A 24525-nucleotide genomic window follows, 5' to 3' on the forward strand; every position below is an offset into this window, starting at 1 on the left:
CAATGTTACCGCTGTCACCATGAAAATCTTCAAACAACTTTTAAACATATTCTTTGTCAAATCTAAATAAAGCAAAATGATTTTGTGCAATATCAGGACTGTACTTTTTTCACTTTGAATTGATCAATTTACTTTCAGAAAATTATTTTTGCTCCTATGGATCTGCAAAGAGTCTGCATTAGTAGGAAATGAGCGTGACTTTAACGGTGAGTGCTGTTAACCTTGGATAGATATTTTCTCCAATAGTACCCAAATATTATACAACAAAGATTGTAAGAAAAACAGAAAATGCTGGAAAAACTCAGCAGGTCTGATAGCATCTATCGAGAGTGGAAAACAAAGTTAATGTTTCGAGTCCGTATGACCCTTCTTCAGAGCTGAAGAACAGTGGAAATTTGATACAATTTATACTGATTAAGGGGGGTGGGGCAGGTGGAGCTGGACAAAAGGCCAGCGATAGGTGGGGACAAAGGAGGGATTGACAAAAATATCATGAACTAAAGGACAAAGGGAATGTTAATGGTAGTGGTTTGTGTTAAAAGAGGTGCTAATAATGGCAATAAGATAAGAAAGCAGAATGTGATTATAGCAGAACAAGGGTAGCAATGTGTAAAAGGTTAACATGGAACAAGTGACAGATGGCCCTGTAGGGGATGGGGTGGGGGAGGGGGTGGTGGTGGTGGGGGAAAAAAGGATAGTAAATGGGATAAAAAAAAGGGATAAAACTACGGATAAATGAATAAAGATAAAAATAAAATAAGTGGATGAAAATAAAAATGGATGTAGAAGAAAGTGGATTAAAAAAAAAGGGGGTGAGGATAGAGGAGAGAGTTCATAGTCTGAAGTTGTTGAACTCAATGTTAAGTCCAGAAGGCTGTAAGGTGCCTAATCGGAAGATGAGGTGCTGTTCCTCCAGTTTGCCTTTGGCTTCACTGGAACATTGCAGCAGGCCAAGGATGGACATGTGGGCATGAGAGCAGGATGGTGTGTTGAAATGGCAAGTGACCAGAAGGTCTGGCTCATGCTCGTGGACAGACCGGAGGTGTTTCACAAAGCGGTCACCCAGTCTGCATTTGGTCTCCCCGATATAGAGGAGACCGCATTGGTGGCAGCGGATGCAGTAGACTAAATTGAGGGAGCACTGCTTCACCTGAAGGAGTGTTTGGGCCCTTGGATGGCGAGGAGGGAGGAGGTAAAGGGGCAGGTGTTGCACCTTTTGTGATTTCACGGGAAGGTGTCGTGGGAAGGGGATGAGGTGTTGGGTGATGGAGGAGTGGACCAGGGTGTCCCAGAGGGAACAGTCCCTACAGAATGCTGATGGGGGTTGGGGTGAAGGGAAGATGTGTTTGGTGGTGCCATCATGCTGGAATTGAAAGAAATGGCGGAGGATGATCCTTTGAATGCGGAGGCTGGTGGGGTGAAAAGTGAGGACAAGAGGGACTGTAGGGACCGTTCACTCCAGGACATGAACTGACCATGGCACCATGGTACAGGGAGCCATTCAAGTGGGGGTAGGAAATAGGAATGTAATAGCGGCAGGGGACAGTATAATTAGGGGATAGATACTGTTCTGTGAGCGTGAGTCCCGAAAGCTGTGTTGCCTGCCCGGGGCCAAGGTTAAGGACATCTCCTCATGACTGGAGAGGAATTTGGAGTGGCAGGGGAAGGATCTAGTTGTCATTGTCCAAATTGGTACCAATGACATTAATATGACTAGAAAGGAGGTTCTGCTGAATAAATTTGAACAGTTAGGAGTTAAATTTACAAAATTATGAAGGGTATAGACAATAAATGCAAGTAGGCTCTTTCCACTTAGATTAGGAGAGATAAACACGAGAGGACATGGCTTTAGGGTGAAAGGGAAAAAGGTTTAGGGGGAACATTAGGGGGAACTTCTTCACTCAGACAGTGGTGAGAGTGTGGAACGAGCTGCCATCTGACGTGGTAAATGCGGGCTCACTTTTAAGTTTTAAGAATAAATTGGATAGATACATGGATGGGAGAGGTCTGGAGGGTTATGGACTGGGTGCAGGTCAATGGGATTAGCGGAATAATATTTCGGCATAGACTAGAAGGGCCGAATGGCCTGTTTTCTGTGCTGTAGTGTTCTATGGTTCTAAATTAAAAAAACAGAACCTCCAACATAATGATCTCAGGATTACTATCTGAGCCATGAGCAAACTGGCATATGGTAACTAAAGTTAAGGAGCTGAATTCCACACCCCCCCCTCCACCCCACCGTTGGGGGGGGGGGGGGGGGGGGGGGGGGGGGGGGCGGGGAGAGAGAGAGAGAGCGGAATACCTAAATTCGAGAATGCGCTCTTTCGCACATACGCACGAAAGAGCACACTTATTTCCCTGAGGCTAAGTGCAGCCTTAAGGAGATCAGCTCTACGTGCAAAAATATTAAAAATAGAAAAACAAATTCCCTTACATGTTCCCTCATGTGACAATGTCACATGAGTTGGGACATGTTCATAATTTCCAACAAAACTTCACTAAAATTTGTAAAGCCCTACATGAAACCTCATCACGCCTGTGGATGAAGTTTCATGTTTTTTCTACTTCCTGCCAGGGCTCCTGGCCTGCCCGCCAATCTTAAGGTTGGATGGGCAGGTCCACTAATTACTTTAATTGATCTGTCAATGGCCTCAATTGGCCATTGACAGGTCGGTGGGCACGCAGCTGATTTTGCGGCTCCCCCATCTTCCTGAAAATTTAAATGGGGCGGGGTGACATCGGGAATTACGCCCGACATCATCCCGCGTCATTTTACGTGGTGACGAGCGGGCCCCACCCCTGCTCGCCAACGGTAAAATCCCGCCCAAGGAGTTAAAGGATTGGTGTGGGAGGAATAGGTTTCAATTTACAGGGCACTGGCATCAGTACTCGGTTGGAAGGGAGCCGTTCTGGTGGGAGGGGCTTCACTTGAATTGTGCTGGGACCAGTGTCCTGGCGAATCGAATAACTAGGGCTGTAGAGAGGGCTTTAAAATAAATAGGGGGGAGGATATGTAGGCTTACAAAGCAAAATGAAATGGCAGCCTTGCAGGCAGCTATTTAGGTAATGATACCCAGAGTGTGACAGCATGGCACAGAGCGTACAAACATTAATAAAAAGCAGCAAATAGGGTCAAAAGCGGAAAAAATGGTAAAAAGACAAAATCAATGGCTCTTTACTTAAATGCACGTAGTATTCAGAAAAAACATAAATGAATTAACAGCACAAATAAACTTTAACGGCATGGTTACAAGGAGGTCAAAGCTTGGAACTAAATACTCAGAGTATGTGACTTTTCGAAAGGACAAGCAGGAAGGAAAAGGTGGTGAGATAGTTTTGTTAGTATGAGATGGAAGTAGTATGATAGCCAGAAATGAACTTGGATCAGAAGATGTAGAAAGGTCTTTGCGTACATGTTTTAATTTTGATTGGATAATACAATTATGTATACATCCTTTAGAATAATTGGTTAGCAAAATCACATGTTAAAATTATCCTATTGAGTATGTAAACATGGTACCTGTGTGTGGGTTACCGATTGGATGTATTCAAATGTACTCGATTGTATTGTGATAAGAAAAAGTATAAAAGTAGTGAAATGTAATCAATCTGGGAGCTGGGTCATTCTTAGGAACGATTGCGGCTCCATTGCATATGCCTGAATAAAACTGGTGAAAGGAAGCCTGAGTCTCTGTGGTCGCTGTGTGATCGGGGATTGTAATTTCTCCTCTTCAACTGGCTATTTGGTAGTTGCTGGATAGGAGGGAGTACTGTCTTCATTTGGAAAAGAGTTTAGCAGAAAGGACGGTTGATGAACCATGGCAGATATTTAAGAAAATGACTCACAACAAAGATATATCCCTGTGAGTAAGCAGGACTTCGGAAGGGGATAAACCAACCATGGTAAACCAAGGAAGTTAAGGATAGTATCAAATTGAAAGACAAATAACATACAATGTGGCAAAGATTAGTGGTAAGCCAGAGGACTGAGATAAAGATGACCAAAAAAACAGAGGGAGAAAATAAACTTTGAGGGTAAACTAGAAAATAATATAAAAACAGACACTAAGAGCTTCTTTAAATATATAAAAAAGGAAGAGAGAGGCCAAACATAGGCCGCTTAGAGAATGAGGCTGGGGAAATAATAATGGGGAATCAGGAATTGGCAAAGGAGTTGAATAAATATTTTGCATCAGTCTTCACTAATAGCATTCCAAAAATACTAAATAATCAAGGGGCAAAAGGGAGGGGGGGGGGGGGGGTGGTAGAAGAAATAAATACAATAACTATCACTAGAGAAAAAGTACTAGGGAAACTAATGGAGCTAAAGGCTGATAAGTCCCCTGGAACTGATGGGTTGCAACCTAGGATATTAAAGGAATTAGTTACAGAGATAGTGGATGCACTGGTAGTAATCGTCCAAGAATCCTTAGATTCTGGAAAAGTCCCAGAGGATTGGAAAACTGCCAATGTAACACCCTTATTCAAAAAGAGAGGGAAACAAAAAAATAGGTAACTATTGGCCAGTTAGCTTAACATCTGTCATTGGGAAAATGTTCGAGTCTATTATAAAGGATATAACAGCAGAGCATTTAGAAATGCATAATATAATTGGGCAGAGTCAGCAAGGCTTCATGAAAGGGAACTTATGCCTGACAAATTGATTTGAATTCTTTGAGGATGTAACAAGTAGGATAGATAAAGGGGAATCAGTAGATGTAATATATTTGTATTTCCTAAAGACACTTGATAAAGTACCACACATAAGGCTACTTAATAAGATAAGAGCGCATGGTGTTGGGGGTAGTATATTAGAATGAATAGAGGATTGGCTAACTAATAGAAGACAGAGAGTTGGGATAAAGGGGACATTTTCAGGATGGCAGCCTGTAACTAGTGAGTGCCACAGGGATCAGTGCTGGGGCCACAATTATTTACAATATGTATTCGTGTCATGAATGAGGAAAGTGAATATACTATCGCCAACTTTGTGGATGACATAAAAATAGATGGGAAGACAAGTGGTGAGGATGACACAGAGTCTACAGAGGGATATAGACAGGTTAAGTGAGTGAGCAAAAAAAGTGACAAATGGAATATAATGTGGAAAAATGTGAGGTTATGTACTTTGGCAGGAAGAATAGAGGAGCTGAATATTATTTAAATGGAGACAGACTGCAGAAAGCTGCAGCACAAAGGGATTTGTGGATCCTCGTGCATGAATCCCAAAACGCCTGCATTCAAGTACAGCAGGTAATAGGGAAGGCAAATGAAATGTTGGCCTTTATTTCAAAGGGAATAGAGTATAAAATAGGGAAGTCTTGCTAAAATTATACAAGGCACTAGTTAGACCACACCTCTTGACATTCAAGAAGCTCAACACCATCCTGGACAAAACATTCCACTTGATCGGCATCCCAGCCACCACCTTAAACATTTACTCCTTCCATCACTGACAGACAGTAGCAGCAGTGTGTACCATGTGCAAGATGCACTGCAGCAATCCATCAAGACAGCACCTTTCAAACCTGGGATCTCTACCATCCAGAAGGATGAGGGCAGCAGACACATGGGAACAGCATGTTTCCTTCAAGTTCCCCTTCAAGTCATTCACCATTTTGACTTGGAAATATATTGCCGTTCCTTCACTGTTGCTGGGTCAAAATCCTGGAACCATTTCCCTAACAGCACCATGGGTGTACTATGGTCACATGGACTGCAGTGATTCAAGAAGGTGGCTCATGACCGCCTTCTCAAGTGCAATTAAGGATGGGTAACAAATGCTAGCCTAGCCAGCAATGCCCACATCATGTGAAAGAGTTAAAAATTACATCTACCAGAGACCGGAGAGAAAATGCAAGGAAAAGCCAATTCTGAGCCAGTAACTTGTCCAAAATGCAATCTTCTGTGCTACTCTGTTAGGGTTGCCAACTAAGATTAAATGTATTCCTAGAGGTTCCATCACATGACTTGCCCCCATACCCTTGCCATTAGTGGGCCAATATATCCATCCTTGTGACCACTGCCTTCCCACACCAATTTGAAAGCAAAATGACTTGATAGCTAATTGGATGATGCTGGACTGTCAGCCTACCATACCCCTACCCGCCCTCTCCCCCTCATTTCAATATTTTTATATCTGGGAAAAGAGAAATGTGGAAAGAAAATGACAAAAAAACCCAATATTTTTAATGTCCCTATGGTTTTTCTCTAGATTTACTGAGAACTGTGTCCTGGAGATTGATCTTCAATTCCTGGAGACTCCAGGCCAACCCTGGAGGGTTGGCAGCTCAAAATCCTGTCCTATTCATAACAGAATCTATTGGACTCAAGTCAGCCTTATTCCTCTATGTAGCCACTAGAAACTGTAACCCACAAAGCACCCCAAATGATAAACATGGCCATCTTCGTCTCGAAGGACGTATAAGAGCCCCGTCTATTCTCTGAAAGCAGTATGATGTGAGTTCTGCCTGTGCGAATGACTGGATCAAAGTACACAACGCAGAGAGCACTGAATTACACGACAGTCCACAATATTAACTTACACTTTGCAGAGAAACTGCTGAATCTGTCTTGACCTCCAAAGGGAGCAATCAGAAATCTGGTGAACCAATTTATGATGCAAATAAACACAATCGTTAGGGCTGTGGAATATCTGAACTGCGGGGTGTGTTGACACAGCTCCAAGGTTGCATTGGCTGAATCCAGCCGAACCACTGAGTGGATCAAAATTGTACATACCAGGCAAAATGACCAATCCTACTTTCCTTACCTGAGTGGACGCTACATAAAAAAAAGCAGACGTGAGCCATTGGGTTAAAGTTTGAAGCCACTACAGACTTTCCTGTACTCTCGCGGACTTTCGTGCATGGGAACAATTTACTGCTCTGGCTGTTAATCGAAATTCAGTTCAGAGTTTTCGGTCTGAGATACGGGAGGGGCGGATTAGAAACAGCACGAACTAGAAATGAGTTCGAATGCCAATTGGTGCAAGTGGGCGCGCTTTTTGTTGACAATAATCGCTTTCTTTCTATTGGGGTTTCTAATCGGTGAGTATTGGGTCCTTGAACAGTGCTAAATATGTTGATGTTCCCTTCACGGGAACTCCCTTGAGAAAGCCAGAGCGATTTGAAATGAAAGAGCTGAGTTTAATTCACCCCCAGTTTAATTCAACTCCGGCAGTGCCACCAAAAATGAAACATTTCTTGCTAGTTAGGCAAGGAAACATTTGTATCGGGTGAGCTGCATGTTTTTAATCAAAACTAGATACCGCTGAGGAGTTTAAATTGACGAAACTCCGGCTGAATTGACTCAAAATAAACAAGCAAATGATTTTGAAACTTGATATTTTCTGTTAAAGGATGGGTTGGGCGTCCCTGTGTGAACATCTCCCCAATGAAACCTCAAAGAATTGGGAACAAACTGCTAAATGAAATGCAAGCTGAAAATATCAGAATATATCTGCGGTAAGAGACGCAATTCTTCTTACGGGGTACTGCTTCTTCTGGCCCTTGGCTAGTTCCAGTCGCTAAGTGTTCGTCCTAACGATTTGACTGCCAGCAAAATACTGATGCTCAGTCGGGATAATCCATTCTATATAGCGAGCGATTAAGTGTGTCTGGATGATGAAGCACGTTTTAGATATTGCGTAATTTAAGCAAAGTAATTTCATTTGTATGACATCTCGGCAAATTAATAAGATGTGCAAAAAGAGGTTTAGCTGCCCTGAAGTAGTATGTTTCTTCAATCAATGTTTTTACTTAAAATGAATTAATCCTGTGGATATATATAATTGTGTCTGTGCGTTGAGTGCATGATCTTGCCCGATAGTCCAGTGCAGCACAGAGGGAGTGTCTTGCTGTCAGAAGTGCCATGTTTTAGATGTTAAACCATGGCCCTCACTGCCCTCGCAAGTGGTCATAAAAGATTCTATGGTGCTAGTGAAAGAAAAGTAGGAGTTATTCTCAATGTCTTTAGGATCACATAATCGCAGAATTGTTATGGCGTAGAAGGAGGCCATTCGGCCCATCATGTCTGCACCGGCTCTCCAAATGAGCGTTATGACTTAGTGCCTTTCTCTTGCCTTTTTCCCATACCCTTCCACATTGGGTGATTATTTGAATAGAAACAATTGCCTCTTGAATGCCTTGCTTGAACCTGTCCCCACCACACTTCCAGGCTGTGCATTCCAGACTGGAACCACTCGCTGTGTGAAAAAACTTTTTCTCACATCACATTTGCTTCTTTTGCAAATCACTTCACTTCAAATCTGTGCCCCCTCATTTTCAATCCTTTTGTGAGTGGGAACAATTTCCCCCTATCTAGTCTATCCAACCCCCTCATCCTTTTGAACACCTCTATCAGATCTCCCCTTAGCCTTCTTCTCCAAGAAGAACAGCCCTAATCTCTCCAATCCATTTTTATAGCTGAAGTTTCTCATCCCTGGAACCATTTTTGTAAACCTCTTCTGCACTCTCTCCAATGCATTCATATCCTTTCTATGGTGTGGAGCCCAGAATTGTACACAATACTCCAGCTGAGGTCTAACTAGTGTCTTATATAAATCTGGCATTATCTCCTTGCTCTTGTACCCTATGCCCATTTTACTAAAGCCCAGGATACTATATGCTTTATTAACTGCTCTCTTCACCTATCCTGCCACCTTCAATGATCTATGCACATATACACACATGTCCCTCTGCTTCTGCACCCCGTAAGAATTTTGCCCCTTATTTTATATTGTATCTCCATGTTCTTCCTACAACAATGCACCACATCACACTTCTCTGCATTGAACTTCATCTGCCACCTATCTGCCCACTCCACCATCTTGTCTGTGTCCTTTTGAAATTCTATATTATCCTCCTCACAGTTTACAATGTTTTCAAGTTTTGTATCATCCGCAAACTTTGAAATTTCCCCCTGCACATCTAGGTCATTAATATATGTTAATACCGACCCCTAGTACAAACCTTCCTCCAGCCCAAAAAATATCCGTTGACCATTATCTGTGTTTCCTATTACTCAGCCAATTTTGTATCCATGTTGCTACTGTCCCTTTTATTCCATGAGCTGTAGCTTTTCTCACAAGTCTGTTGTGTGGCATTGTATGAAATCCCTTTTGAAAGTCCATGTACACCACATCAACAGTATTACTCTCTTCAACCCTTTCTGTTAACTCTTCAAAAAACTCCAACAAGTAAATTAAACACAATTTCCCCTTAGAAATCCATGCAGGCTCCTCTTAATCAACCCACATTTTTCCATGCGATTACTAATCCTATCCTGATTAATTGTTTCCAGGAGTTTCCCCACCACTGAAGTTAAACTGGCTAGCCTGCAATTGCTGGGCTTAACCTTAAGCTGTTGTTCAAAAAAGGTTGTAATGTTTGGAATTCTCCAGTCCTCTGGCACCTCTCCTGAGTCTAGGGAAGACTGAAAGATTATGGCCAGTGCCCTGGCAATTTCCACTCTCATGTCTATCAATATCCTTGGATACATTTCATCCCATCCTGGTGCCTTGTCAAGTTTAGGTACTGACAGTTTATTCAACACTTCCTCCTGATCAAATCTGAGTCCTTCCAGTGACAGAATCCTGTCACCATGGCCTCAGTGGCATCTGCTTCCTTGGTAAAGACAGATGCAAAATATTCATTTAACACCTCAGCCCTTGCCTCCATGTGTAAATCCCCTTTTAGGTCTCTAATTGGCCCTACTCCTCCTTTTACCACCCTTTTACCATTTATGTGCCTATAGAAGACTTTGGGATTCCCCTTTATGTTGGTTGCCAGTCTTTTTTTATCATTCCTCTTTGCTTTTTCACCTCCCCTCTGAACCTTCTGTATTCTGATTGGATCATAGTTGTATTTTTTTACCCGACACCTGTCATAAGCACACTTTTTCTTCTTTATCTTAATTTCTATCTCCTTTTTCATCCAGGGAGCTCTGGATTTGTTTGCCCTACCTTTCCCTTTTGAGGGAATGTACCTTAACTGAGTCTGAACCATTTCTTTTTCGATGGTAGACCATTGTTCAGCTATAGGTTTTCCCGCCAACATTTTGTTCCAGTCTATCTGGCTTAGTCCATTCTTGCCCCACTGAAGCCGACTCTCCCCCCCAGTTAATTATTCTTACCCTGGATTGTCTATTGTCCTTTTCTAACATCATCCTAAACCTTATGATATAATGATCACTGTCTCCTAAATGTTGCCCCACTGACACTTCTCTACATTATACTCCATCTGCCACCTTGTTGCCTACTCACTTAACCTCTCTGTATCTCTTTGCAGCCTCTCTGTGTTTTCCTCACAGCTTGCATTCTCACCTACTTTTGTATATACAGCAAATTAAAACCTTATGCGAGATAGCTTCATCTAAGTCACTAATATGGATTGTAAATAGCTGATGTCTGAGGACTCATCCCTGTGGCACTTTACTAGCCACAACCTGCCAACCTGCAAATGCCCCATTTATCCAGACTCATTGCTTCATCCTCTATGCATAATAATGTATTACCCCAACTCAATGTGTCATTATCTTGTATATTGTTATAATCTCGAGGGAGACCATTATCTTTTAAAAAGAAATTCAAACTCTCAGTTATTAACTAAGAATTACCATAAGATGTAGGAGCATCAGTAGGCCATTCGGACCATTGAGTCTACTCTGCCATTCAATGAGATCAAGACTGATCTGATAATCCTCAACTCCACTTTCCTGCCTTTTCCCCATACCCCTTGATTCCTTTACTGATTAAAAATCTGCCTATCTCATTTTAACCCAGCCCTCAGTGGTAAAGAATTCCATAGATTAACAACCCTCAGATGAAATTCCTCCTTATCTCTGTCTTAAATGGGTGACCCCTCACTCTGAGATTATGCCTTCTGGTCCTAGACTCACCCACAAGAGGAAACAACCTCTTAGAATCTACCCTGCCAAGCCCCCTAAGTATCTTACATGTTTCAACAAGGCCACCTCTCATTCTTCTAAGCTCCAGTGAGAACAGGCCCAACCTACTCAAACTCTCCTCATAAGAAAATTCCTCAATACCCAGGATGAACCTAGTGAACCTTCTCTGGACTGCTTCCAATGCCAGTATATATTTCCTTAGATAAGGGGACCAAAACTGTTCATAGTATTCTAGGCGTGGTCTAACTAGTGCCTTGTATAGTTTTATATTCCATTCGCTTTGCAATAAAGGCCAACATTCCATTTGCCTTCCCTATTACCCGCTGAACTTGTATTCTAGCTTTTTGGGATTCATGCACAAGGACCCCCAAATCCCTCTGTGCTGCAGCTTTCTTCTGTCTTTCTCCATTTAAGCATTATTCAGCTCCTTTATTCTTCCTGCCAAAGTGCATAACCTCACATTTTCCCATATTATATTCCATCTGCCTCATTTTTGTCCACTCACTTAACCTGTCTATATCCCTCTGTAGACTCTGTGTCATTCTCACCATTTGCCTACCCACCTATTTTTGTGTCATCCCCATACTTGGCGATGGTATATACAGGTTGACGTCATTACTGCCTTGGTTCAAACATGGACAAAAGAGCTGAACTCCCGAGGTGAGGTGTGAGTGACTGCCCTTGACATGAATGCAGCATTTGACTGAGTGTGGCAGTACAGAGCCCTAGCAAAACTGGAATCGGGAAAAACTCTCCGCTGATTGGAGTCATACCGAGCAAAAAAGAAGATGGTTGTGGTTGTTGGTCAGTCATCTCAGCTCCAGGACATCACTGCAGGAGTTCCTCAGGATAGTGTCCTATGCCCAACCATCTTCAGCTGCTTTATCAATGACCTTCCATCATAAGGTCAGAAGTCGGGATGTTCGCTGATTATTGCAGAGTGTTCAGCACCATTCTTGACTCCTCAGATACTGAAGTAGCTCATGTCCAAATGCAGCAAGACCTGGACAATATCCAGGCATAGGCTGTCAAGTGGCAAGTAATATTTATGCCACACAAGTGTCAGGCAATGACCATCTACAACAAGAGAGAACCCAACCATCGCCCTTGATGTTCAATGGCATTACCATCACTGAATCCCCCACAATCAACATCCTGGGGGCTACCATCGACTAGAAACTGCACTGGACTAGCCATATAAATACCGTGGCTACAAGAGCAGGTCAGAGGCTAGGAGTCCTGCGCTGAGTAACTCACCTCCTGACTCCCCAAAGCCTATCCACCATCTACAAGACATAAGTGAGGAGTGTGATGGAATACTCCCCATTTGCCTGGATATGTGCAGCTCCTACAACACTCAAGAAGCTTGACACTGTCCAGGACTTGATTGGCACCACATCCACAAACATTCACCCCATTCACCACTGACTCTCAGTAGCAGCAGTGTGTACCATCTGCAAGATGCACTGCAGGAATTCACCAAGGCTCCTTAGTCAGCACCTTCCAAACCCATGACCACTACCATCTAGAAGGACAAGGGCAGCAGATAGATGGGAACCACCACCTGGAATTTCCCCTCCAAGCTACTCACCATCCTGATTTGGAAATATATTGCCATTCCTTCACTGTCACTGAGTAAAATCCTGGAACTCCCTCACTAACAGCACTGTGGGTGTACCTGCATCACATGGACTGGAGCAGTTCGAGGTGGCTGCTCACCACCACCTTCTCAAGGGCAACTAGGGATGGGCAGTAAATGCTGGCCCAGCCAGTGAAGCCCACATCCTGTGAAGGATTTAAAACAAAAAACTTGGCACACCAGGAATGTCTCAAATGGAGATTTCTATTAAGCAGCTTCAATTCTCAAACCTGCCCTTTCAACTGGGAAAATTGCATGCATAATATTAAACCCCTATGAAGACAAATATAGAAATTTCATCACCATCAAGGAACTCAAAGAGTTTACCCATTGTTCATTCTTTTCCCAGTTCCAGCACTGGCCTTATTAAATAAACATAGCTGTATTTAATAAGCATAAGCTGCCCTTTGAATCGCAATTAGTTTAGGCTTGTCAGCCTCCCAAAAACAGGTATTTCTGTTATCTTACATTTAAAACTTCAATTTCCAAACTAAAAGTTCGACTCCTAAAACATGCAAAACTGTTTAATTTCATGGTTCATAACACATCCACTCAGGGGATAAAATAAGGACCCATCACCATCATGATGTGTTTTTATTCCTACTATCAGCAATATGCTACATGTTTTAACAACTATCTTAACATGCAACACAGATAACAATTTGCCCCAATGTCCACCATTCAATCCATCTTGAAACCATGATTTTGTTGACTCAGTAGCCAGGAACCATTATTCCATTAAAATTTTAAGTTGTTTTTCTTGTGATGTCTTTTGTTCCCCTTATGTAAAAGAATATTGATTTTGTTGCTAGTAAGGTGGGACTCCTCATTATTAGCCATATGTGAAGTTTCAAGCTATCTTTGAATCAGTTTGTTCAGAATTCACCTTCTGAAATCCACTGTCCTCCATATTTGTAGTTTCCTAGTTGTTTAAATTCGAAAATAATGTTCCAATAGTTAATTGCACAGTTATGCCATCTTCCTCTGGCTCAAATGCAGGTGTATCTTTATTTCTAAGCCCATTATCCAGACTTAACCACTTTTGATTCTCTTCTTGAGATAGCAAGTTCAAAGTAGTTTAATTTTGTGCTTAGAAATTGTCCCTTCATTGGCCAAAATCTTCCTTTGTCACTTAAAGAATATAATTTAGATGATGCATATGTTCAAGCAGAAATGTTTGATATTCCTGTTTGGTTTGATCTTTGAACAGTTTATAGTTATTCACCTTTCTTCTCGATGCCATTTGTTACAATTTCCGTAGAGAACTTTATCGTTTAAGTCGGGCTTTCCCAGCCTTTTCACTCGGGGCCGCATTTGCAGATTTTTCTCACCCAAGGAGCCGATGGGCAAATTTCAGAAAGCTCAGGTTTGGCATAACAATAAACTGAACTTCAAAAAAAAGTTCAAGTTCTAAGGAAAGAACCAATTGCTGAACAAAAGCACAGCAATGTCATAGCAATAAATTGTTAAGTTAAGAAAGAGTAATTAATAAAAATGACCAGAGGTTGAGTGTGTCTGGCTCATTCCCTTTCTCGGGGTGCTCACTCACTCACTCTCATCCACTGTCAGTGGGTGTGTGTGTGTGTGTGTGTATGTGTTGGCATGTGGTGGTGAAAGTGAGTGAGAAACCTGAAACTGGGCACAATGCAGACTCACGCCTCCGGCCACAAAACACACTCAGTTACTCAGTCTTTCACACACCCCACCCCCACCACATAGCCACTCAATCTCACACACTCTACACCTCCCACACAGTCACTCAGTCTCTCACACTCCATACCCCCCACAGTCACTCTCCTTCCTATTCCTCCCCATACATGCACGTGCTCATACATGCGCACACACTCGCTTATGCACACACTCACGCCATGCATGCGATCTCACGCACGTGCTCATAGACGCACATGCGCACTCGCACATGCGTGCTCACATCATGTGTGCCGCTCTCACACAGACACACACATGCGTGCCAATGCACTCACATATGCATACACACACACCCTCATACATGTGCTCTCAGGAACGCCAGGCAGATTGTGTGCCAACTTGAGGTGGCTTTGGACCTCCCTGCTCAGCACTGATGGATGAGCACCTAGCTGGGATACTGGATGCCCAATATATCTCCCACACTGACACTGACCATCAACTGAGCATTGTCCTGGTCCCTAGCAGTCCTCCAACTGCTAGTGCCCTGTGCACTCTATACCTCTGCCTGCGCCTCAGACGAGTGTGAAGTGCCTTCAACAATGTACAGTGAGATACTAGATGATGATCTTATGCCCACCGAGGTGCTGGTATCTGTGCTGGTGCCTGCTTGTCAGTGGGTGTGATGCTGGGGCGTGGTGAGCATGTTGGTCCTCAGGGGTGGGCCTTCAGGCTCCTCAGAAGGACGGGTTGCTGGTGACCCTAAAAGGGAGAAGAAGGGCATGTCATTAGACTGTCAGTGTGCATGCCTGGCACCCTGATGAGACAGAGATCTGCATCATGGTGCCCTCATCTTTCCATTATCAATGGGCATTCCAGGTTCGAGGCTCACATCAATATCGAGACGACACTGGAATGGTTGCAAAACGCCACATTCTCACCTCAGTGCACTGTACTCTTACTTCGCCCAGCACCCCAGCCTTGATCGAGGTGCATGGCGCCTTTCTCACTCCAGGTTCTCCTGCTCATATCGACTGAGGATTAGGAGGTGCGGGCATCCCCCAGCCAGTCCGCAACCTCTCAGCATTGTTAAGGGATGTTTGCTCCTGAAAGGATGGAGGATCATTGATTAGTCCTCTACCTGCAGCGCCATTGCAGCCTGGCCAATCCCTCTCTCTCACGCGCGCCCCCTCTCTCTCGCGTGCGTGCGCGCCCCCTCTCTCTCGCGTGCGTGCGCGCCCCCTCTCTCTCGCGTGCGTGCGCGCCCCCTCTCTCTCGCGTGCGTGCGCGCCCCCTCTCTCTCGCGTGCGTGCGCGCCCCCTCTCTCTCGCGTGCGTGCGCGCCCCCTCTCTCTCGCGTGCGTGCGCGCCCCCTCTCTCTCGCGTGCGTGCGCGCCCCCTCTCTCTCGCGTGCGTGCGCGCCCCCTCTCTCTCGCGTGCGGCCCCCTCTCGCGTGCGTGCGGCCCCCTCTCGCGTGCGTGCGGCCCCCTCTCGCGTGCGTGCGCGTGGCCCTTCTCGCGTGCGTGCGCGCGGCCCTTCTCGCGTGCGTGCGCGCGGCCCCTCTCGCGTGCGTGCGCGCGGCCCCTCTCGCGTGCGCGCGGCCCCTCTCGCGTGCGTGCGCGCGGCCCCTCTCGCGTGCGTGCGCGCGGCCCCTCTCGCGTGCGTGCGCGCGGCCCCTCTCGCGTGCGTGCGCGCGGCCCCTCTCGCGTGCGTGCGCGCGGCCCCTCTCGCGTGCGTGCGCGCGCCTCCCTCTCGCTCGCGTGCGCGCGCGCCTCCCTCTCGCTCGCGTGCGCGCGCGGCCCCCCCCTCGCTCGCGTGCGCGCGCGGCCCCCCCCTCGCTCGCGTGCGCGCGCGGCCCCCCCTCGCTCGCGTGCGCGCGCGGCCCCCCCCCTCGCTCGCGTGCGCGCGCGGCCCCCCCCCTCGCTCGCGTGCGCGCGCGGCCCCCCCCTCGCTCGCGTGCGCGCGCGGCCCCCCCCCCTCGCTCGCGTGCGCGCGCGGCCCCCCCCCTCGCTCGCGTGCGCGCGCGGCCCCCCCCTCGCTCGCGTGCGCGCGCGGCCCCCCCCTCGCTCGCGTGCGCGCGCGGCCCCCCCCTCGCTCGCGTGCGCGCGCGGCCCCCCCCCTCGCTCGCGTGCGCGCGCGGCCCCCCCCCTCGCTCGCGTGCGCGCGCGGCCCCCCCCCTCGCTCGCGTGCGCGCGCGGCCCCCCCCTCGCTCGCGTGCGCGCGCGGCCCCCCCTCGCTCGCGTGCGCGCGCGGCCCCCCCCTCGCTCGCGTGCGCGCGCGGCCCCCCCCTCGCTCGCGTGCGCGCGCGGCCCCCCCCCTCGCTCGCGTGCGCGCGCGGCCCCCCCCTCGCTCGCGTGCGCGCGCGGCCCCCCCTCGCTCTCTCTCTCTCTCGCGCGCCCCCTTCTGTCTCTCTCTCTCTCTCTCGCGCGCGTGCTCGCCCCTCTCTCTCTCTCTCGCGCGCGTGCTCGCCCCTCTCTCTCTCTCTCGCGCGCGTGCTCGCCTCTCTCTCTCTCTCGCGCGCGTGCTCGCCTCTCTCTCTCTCTCGCGCGCGTGCTCGCCTCTCTCTCTCTCGCGCGCGCCTCTCTCTCTCTCTCTCTCGCGCGCGCGCGTGCGCGCCCCTCTCTCTCTCTTTCTCGCGCGTGCGTGCGCGCCTCTCTCTCTCGCGCGCGCCCCTCTCTCTCTCTTTCTCTCTCGCGCGTGCGCGTGCGCGCCTCTCTCTCGCGCGCGCGCGCCCCTCTCTCTCTCGCGCGCACGTGCGCGCCTCTCTCTCTCTCTCTCTCTCTCTCTCGTGCGCACCTCTCTCTCTCGCGTGCGCACGTGTGTGCCCCTCTCTCTCCCTCTCTCTCTCTCGCGCGTGCGTGCCGCCCCCTCTCTCCCTCTCTCTCTCTCGCGCGTGCGTGCGCGCCCCTCTCTCGCTCTCTCTCTTTCTCGGCGCGCGCCCCTCTCTCTCTCTCTCTCTTGCGTGCGCTCCTCTCTCTCTCTCTCTCGCGCGCGTGCGTGCTCCTCTCTCTCTCTCGCGCGCGCGTGCGTGCCTCTCTCTCTCTCGCGCGCACGTGCGCGCCTCTCTCTCTCTCTCTCGTGCGCGCATGCGCGCCCCTCTCTCTCTCTCGTGCGTGCCTCTCTCTCTCTCGCGCGCGCGTGCGCTCCTTTCTCTCTCGCACGCGCGCGTGTGCGCCCCCCTCTCTCTCCCTCTCTCTCTCTCGCGCGCGGGTGCGCGCCCCTCTCTCTCTTTCTCTCTCCCTCTCGCGCGCGTGCGCGCCCCTCTCTCTCTCTGTCTCTCGCGCGCGTGCGCGCCCCTCTCTCGCGTGCGTGCGCGCCCCTCTCTCTCTCGCACGTGCGCGCCCCTCTCTCTCTCTCTCGCGTGCACACCCCTCCTCTCTCGCGTGCGTGCCCCCCCTCTCTCGCGCGCGCGTGCTCCCCCTCTCTCTCTCTCTCGCGCGCGCGTGCCTGCACCTCTCTCTCTCTCTCTCGCGCGTGCGCGCCTCTCTCTCTCGCGCGCGTGCGCGCCCCTCTCTCTCGCGCGTGCGCGCCTCTCTCTCGCTCTCTCTCTCTCTCGCGCGCGCGCGTGCACGCCCCTCTCTCTCTCTCCCTCTCTCGTGCGCGCGTGCGCGCCTCTCTCTCTCGCGCGCGCGCGTGCGCGCCCTCTCTCTCCCTCTCTCTTTGTCTCTCGCGCGCGCGTGCGCGCCCCTCTCTCTCGCTCTCTCTCGTGCGCGCCTCTCTCTCTCTCTCTCTCGCGCGCGCGCCTCTCTCTCTCGCGCGCACGCGTGCGCGCCCCTCTCTCCCTCTCTCGCGCGCGCGTGCGCGCCCCTCTCTCTCCCTCTCTCTCTCGCACGCGCGTGCGCGCCCCTCTCTCTCCCTCTCTCTCCCTCTCGCGCGCGTGCGCGCCCCTCTCTCTCTCGCGCGTGCGTGTGCGCCCCTCTCTCTCCCTCTCTCTCTCGCGCATGCGTGCGCGCCCCCTCTCTCGCACGCGCGCCCCTCTCTCTCGCGCGCGCGTGCGTGCCCCTCCCTCTCTCTCTCACTCTCGTGCGCGCCTCTCTCTCTCTCTCGCGCACGCGCGTGCGTGCCTCTCTCTCTCCCTCTCTCTCTCTCGCGCGCGTGCGCACCTCTCTCTCTCACGCGTGCGCGTGCGCGCCCTCTCTCTCCCTCTCTCTCTCTCTCTCGCGCGCGCGTGCGCGCCCCTCTCTCTCTCTCTCTCGTGCGCGCCTCTCTCTCTCTCTCGCGCGCGCGCGTGCGCGCCCCTCTCTCTCCCTCTCTCTCTCTCGCGCGTGTGTGCGCGCCCCTCTCTCTCCCTCTCTCTCTCTCGCGCGCACGTGTGCGCCCCTCTCTCTCGCGCGTGCGTGCGCGCCCCTCTCTCGCTCTCTCTCTTTCTCGGCGCGCGCCCCTCTCTCTCTCTTGCGTGCGCGCCCCTCTCTCTCTCTCGCGCGCGCGCGTACGTGCCTCTCTCTCTCTCGCGCGCGCGCACGTGCGCGCCTCTCTCTCTCTCGTGCGCGCATGCGCGCCCCTCTCGTGCGTGCCTCTATCTCTCTCGTGCGCGCGCGTGTGCGCCCCCCTCTCTCTCCCTCTCTCTCTCGCGCGCGCGCGTGCGCGCCCCTCTCTCTCTCTCTTTCTTTCTCTCTCTCACGCGCGTGCGCGCCCCTCTCTCTCTCTCTCTCTCGCGTGCGTGCGCGCCCCTCTCTCTCTCTCTCGCGTGCACACCCCCCCTCTCTCACGTGCGTGCCCCCCCTCTCTCGCGCGCGCGTGCTCCCCCTCTCTCTCTCTCTCTCGCGCGCGCGTGCGTGCCCCTCTCTCTCTCTCTCTCTCTCTCTCTCTCGCGCGTGCGCGCCTCTCTCTCTCTCTCTCTCTCGCGCGTGCGCGCCCCTCTCTCTCTCTCTCTCTCTCGCGCGCGCGTGCACGCCCCCCTCTCTCTCTCTCTCTCGTGCGCGCGCGTGCGCGCCCTCTCTCTCCCTCTCTCTCTCTCTCGTGCGCGCGTGCGCGCCCCTCTCTCTCGCTCTCTCTCGTGCGCGCCTCTCTCTCTCTCTCGCGCGCGCGCCTCTCTCTCACGCGCGTGCGTGCGCGCCCCTCTCTCCCTCTCTCTCTCGCGCGCGCCCCTCTCGCTCCCTCTCTCTCGCGCGCGCGTGCGCGCCCCTTTCTCTCCCTCTCGCGCGCGTGCGCGCCCCTCTCTCGCGCGTGCGTGCGCGCCCCTCTCTCTCCCTCTCTCGCACGCGCGCCCCTCTCTCTCTCTCTCGCACACGCGTGCGCGCCCCTCTCTCTCTCTTCTCTCTCTCGTGCGCGCCTCTCTCTCTCTCTCGCGCGCGCGTGCGTGCCTCTCTCTCTCTCTCTCTCTCGTGCGCGCGTGCGCGCCTCTCTCGCGCGTGTGCATGCGCGCCCTCTCTCTCCCTCTCTCTCTCTCTCGCGCGCGCGCATGCGTGCATGTGCGCCCCTCTCTCTCCCTCTCTCTCTCTCTCGCGCGCGCCTGCGCGCCCCTGTCTCTCTCTGTCTCTCTCTCTCTCTCTCGCGCGTGCGCGCCTCTCTCTCTCGCGCGCGCGTGCGTGCCTCTCTCTCTCTCTCTCTCGTGCGCGCCTCTCTCTCTCGCGCGTGCGCGCCCCTCTCTCTCCCTCTCTCACGCGCGCGTGCGTGCCTCTCTCTCTCTCTCTCTCTCTCGCGCGTGCGTGCGCGCCTCTCTCTCTCTCACGAACGCGCGTGCGCGCCCCTCTCTCCCTCTCTCTCGCGCGTGCGTGCGCGCCCCTCTCTCTCTCTCTCTCTCTCTCTCGTGCACGCCTCTCTCTCCCTCTCTCGCGCGCACGTGCGCGCCCCTCTCTCTCTCTCTCGCACGCGCGCCCCTCTCTCTCTCTCTCGCACGCGCGCCCCTCTCTCTCTCTCTCGCACGCGCGCCCCTCTCTCTCTCTCGCGCGCGCGTGCGCGCCTCTCTCTCTCTCGCGCGCATGTGCGCGCCCCTCTCTCGCGCGCGTGCGCGCCTCTCTTTCTCTCTCTCGCGTGCACACCCCCTCTCTCTCGCGTGCGTGCCCCCCCTCTCTCGCGCGCGCGTGCTCCCCCTCTCTCTCTCTCTCTCTCTCGCGCGCGCGCGTGCGTGCCCCTCTCTCTCTCTCTCGCGCGTGCGCGCCTCTCTCTCTCTCGCGCATGCGCGCCCCTCTCTCTCTCTCTCGTGCGTGCGCGCCTCTGTCTCTCTCTCGTGCGCGTGCGCACCCCCTCTCTCTCTCGCGTGCGTGCCCCCCTCTCTCTCGCGCGCGCGTGCCCCCCCACCCCTCTCTCTCTCGCACGCGACCCCAAGTTGTTGGTGAGATCCGGTTAGGGACCAATGATGTTTTGTTTAAAGCAGATAAAGCTTGAGATTCAAGACACTTCCTTTGTGAAGAATTCCACAGGATTCCATGGGTTTTGAACAAACAGAAATAAACTTTACTACACAAGGTCAAAAAGATAAAACAATTTACAAGTTTATCTTATACTCTAGCATTCAGGGTAGTTATTAGTTACCCATGAATTAACAAGCCCACTATGGTCAAACACACCACACACATAATAATTGCCAAATACGATCAAAACAAATTCCATGGATTTCTCAACAACTCACCCAAACATCAGTAACACTTTGAGTCAACCAATTTTAATGAAACTTTGTCTGTCTCACATGAGGGTTTCCTATCTTCATCTTCGAAGATCCCTGCCTTGGACTTCTTTCCAAAAATTGGTCAAACTCAGACAGCTTCTACGATGACCTACCTCGCAGGATTTCAAACTTGCCTTCTGAGATTCTGTTCCCCTGGATTCCCAAGTACACTCAAATATCAGCTTACAAGCACAATTTCAGATCTTCGGTCATGCCAAGCAGATCATCACCTGCTCCAAAAGGGTACCTTTGCCGTGACGTCCTGCAAGCACGGAGCCGCCAACCTTCGGCTGCCTCCTTGGACCTTCAGGGTTACTCTTGAGCCCTCTTCAATTACCAAACTCAGATGGCATCAACAATGGCCCACCTTGCAGGGTTTCAATCTCCTTTCCAAGTTTGCATTCCCCTGGTCCCCCGAGCATGCACCCAAGCATCAAATTACAGGCACAGCCTCAGACCCTTGACAGTGCCAAGCAGAAAATTACTGCTCCAAAGGGGTACCTTTGCCCCTATGGCTCTCTTTAATTAAAGTCTGCTTCCTGCAGCCCTTTTTCTAACTTGGAGGCTGTGTCTCTGCTCCTCTCTTTTAACTGAACTTAACAGTCCCCTGTATTTGTCCCTTACCTTGGACTTACTTTTGGGATCTCTCCCTGTCCCCCTCCCTTGCCCCTCTCTTGGGACACTTGCTGACTGCACCAAGTCACCTGATCCGAGTTTTTGTGCCATTGCCCCCATCTTCTCCTTATGTGCAGGTGTGCGGGGTCTGTCCTGGGCAGAACTGCGCATGTGCAGCCCACTCCCAGCCTGCGCATGCACAGGGGGTTTGAAGATTGTCGCGACTTTGAGTTCCTGACCTCTGAACTCAGCAAGGTAAGTGTACGTTTCTTAACATCCCAAAGACACCTAGTTCTATATCTTCACTGTCTATCTATACCCCTCTACTATTACTATCTTGCCAAACTGCTTGTTTGACTTCCAGTCGTGTACAAGCTGAAATTTCCTTCAGTCACACATTGAGAAGACTGAAGTCATTGCCTTCAGCCCCTATGAGAGACCCTATACCCTTTCCTCAGATTCCATCTCTTACCTGGCCATTGTCTCAGGTTGAACTAGATTGTTTGAAATTTTGACATCCTAATCACCCCTGAGCTAAGCTTCCAATCCCACTCAACCGTAAGGATTGCTTACATCCACTCCTGCAACATCGCCTGCCATTGTCTCAGCCCATCTGCTGCTGAAACTCTCAGCCATGTCTTTGTCACTTCCAGACTTTAATATTCCAAATTTCCTTTGGCTGACCTCCCACATTGCACCTTCTGTGAACATTAGCTCTTTTAAAAAAAGCTCTGCTGCCCATATCTTAATCCACACTGTTACACTCACCCACCCACCCAATCAGTCCTGTCCTTATTACTGTTTTCAATCCTCCAAAACCTTCAATTTGAAATTCTCATCCAAACATTTGGCCTCATCCTTTCCTTTCTCTGTAACTTTCAGCCCAACAACTTCTCTTTCTCTTGAGTGTGGGCTGTTGTGCATCCCTTCCTCCCTTTGTCTCACTATTAGTTTCTCCTCTGCTGCCTAGGCTTCACGGTCTGGAATCCCCTCCCTAAACCTCTTTGCCATTTCATCTGCCTCCTTTTAACAGCCTTCTTAAAACCCACTTCTTTGTCCAAGCTTTTGGTCACACCGTCTAATATATTCTGCTTTGTCTTGGTGTCTGATTTTGTGTGATTGCATCTCTGTGAAGTGCTTTGGGATACTTTTGTGTTGAAGGCTTTATATAAATGCAGACTGTTGGTGTCAGCCATAGCTCACACCTGAGTTCCAGGCTTTTGGTTTCATGTCCATCTGCAGGACTTGAATACAGAAATCAAGGCTGATGCTCAGTGCAATAAAAAGAGGGGGAGTTGCACTGTTGGAGATGCTGTATTTTGGGTGAGATGTTAAACCGAAACACCATCTGCTTCCTCCAGGTGGATGTGAAAGATCCAAAGGCAATATCTTGAGGAAGAGCAGGAAAGTTATCAATGGTATTCTAGTCAATATATATCCCTTCATCTATAATCACAAAAGCAGAATATCTGTGCATTATCACATTGCTGTTTATGGGAGTTTTTAGTGTGTGCAAATCGTCTGCTACATTTTCCAAATTATAACAATGACAATATTTCAAAAGTACTTCATTGCTCGTAAGAGTTTTGAGATGTTTGGTCATGAAAAGCTCTGAATGAATGCGAGTCTTTTTTCCTTTCTTTAATATTGAAAAATCCTGTGTTGAGATTTGTAAAGGCAATTTTCAAGATAATGTTCACGTTGTTGCAAAACAAAATATTGGAATTTGTACATATGTGATCAAAGGTCACTAAAACCAGAATAGTGTGCTGTGTGAGAGGAGACAAGTACTACCGTGCCACCAGTGGTTGGAAGCCTGCAACTACATGCTAAAATCTAAAAACATTTCCAATTATTTCTGTTATTACAGTGATTGTTGCAGGTCAGTAACCAGATTAATGTTAGATGTACCATTTAAAGTGCCATCAATTGGTGTTACTGGGAGTGCAGAGGAAAGCATCACCTGTAGATATTTTGAGGTGAAAATCTCTATAGACATATTTGTGCCAGATTTTTCTTGAAATGCATAACCCACATACTGATTTGAATATACAAGATTGTTTAATCAGTGATGTGAAAATAGCACAGTTAGTTGCCTGTGCATCTAATGATGTAAAAGTAAGGAACCTGATGGGAAGTTTAGAAGGCTAGCTAGATGGAACGTAGAACGTAAGAAATTGGAGCAGGAGTGGGCCATTCACCCTTTGAGCCCACGCTGCAATTCAGTGAGATCATGGCTGATCCTCTATTTCAATGCTGTTTTCCTGCACTATCCCTGTATTCCTTGATGTTTTTAATATGTAGAAAACGATCACTCTAAGTCTTGAACGCACTCAATGACTGGACCTCTACAGCCTCTGGAACAGCGAACTCCAAAGATCTACCACCCTCTGAGTGAAGGAATTCCCTCCTCATCTTAGTTTTAAATGGCCTGCCCCTTATTTTGAAACTCTGTCCCTGGTTCTAGAACGCCCAGCCAGGTGTTTCTAGAACCTTCCTGCATCTACCCCGTCGAGCTCTGTAAGAATTTTTTATGTTTGAATTAGATCTCCTTTCATTTTTCTAAACTGCAGAGAATAAAGACCCTGCCTATTTAATCTTTTTGGACAATCCTTCCATCCCAAGAATTAGTTTGATAAACCTTCATTGCATTCCCTATAAGACAACTATATCATTCCTTGGGTAAGAAGACCAAACTGCACACTACTCCAGGTGTGGCCTCATCAAGGCTCTATATAATTGCAGTAAGACATCCTTACTCCTATACTCATCCTCTTGTAATAAAGGCCAACAAACAATTTGCTTTCTTAATTGCTTGCTGTACCTGTATGTTAACTTCCAGTGACTCATGGAAAAAGACACCCAAGTCTCCTTGAAGTTCAACACTTCCCAGCCTCTCACCATTTAAGAAATACTCTGTATTTCTGTTTTTCCTACCAAAGTGGATAACCTCACATTTCTCCACATTGTGTTCCATCTGCTAAATTTTTGCCCACTCGTTTAGCCTCGCAAATCCCTTTGAAGCATCTTTACATCAACCTTGCGTCCACCTGGTTTTGTATCATCTGCAAACTTGGAAATATTGCATTTAATCCCCACATCCAAATCATTGA

The 24525-nt window shown here is 49.3% G+C and overlaps 1 protein-coding gene across 1 annotated transcript in view; it reads left to right on the forward strand.

The window, feature by feature from the left end:
- The first annotated feature begins 6840 nt into the window (after nt 1-6840).
- Nucleotides 6841-24525, forward strand: part of naalad2 (N-acetylated alpha-linked acidic dipeptidase 2) — a 485356-nt gene continuing 467671 nt past the window's right edge. The window contains exons 1-2 of the mRNA XM_041199157.1: nt 6841-7049; nt 7361-7466. Coding sequence (XP_041055091.1) covers nt 6968-7049; nt 7361-7466 — 188 coding nt within the window. The 5' untranslated portion in view covers nt 6841-6967. The remainder of the gene's footprint in view (nt 7050-7360; nt 7467-24525) is intronic.

Source organism: Carcharodon carcharias, chromosome 11 (assembly GCF_017639515.1).
Source record: "Carcharodon carcharias isolate sCarCar2 chromosome 11, sCarCar2.pri, whole genome shotgun sequence".
Taxonomy (NCBI): Eukaryota; Metazoa; Chordata; class Chondrichthyes; order Lamniformes; family Lamnidae; genus Carcharodon; species Carcharodon carcharias.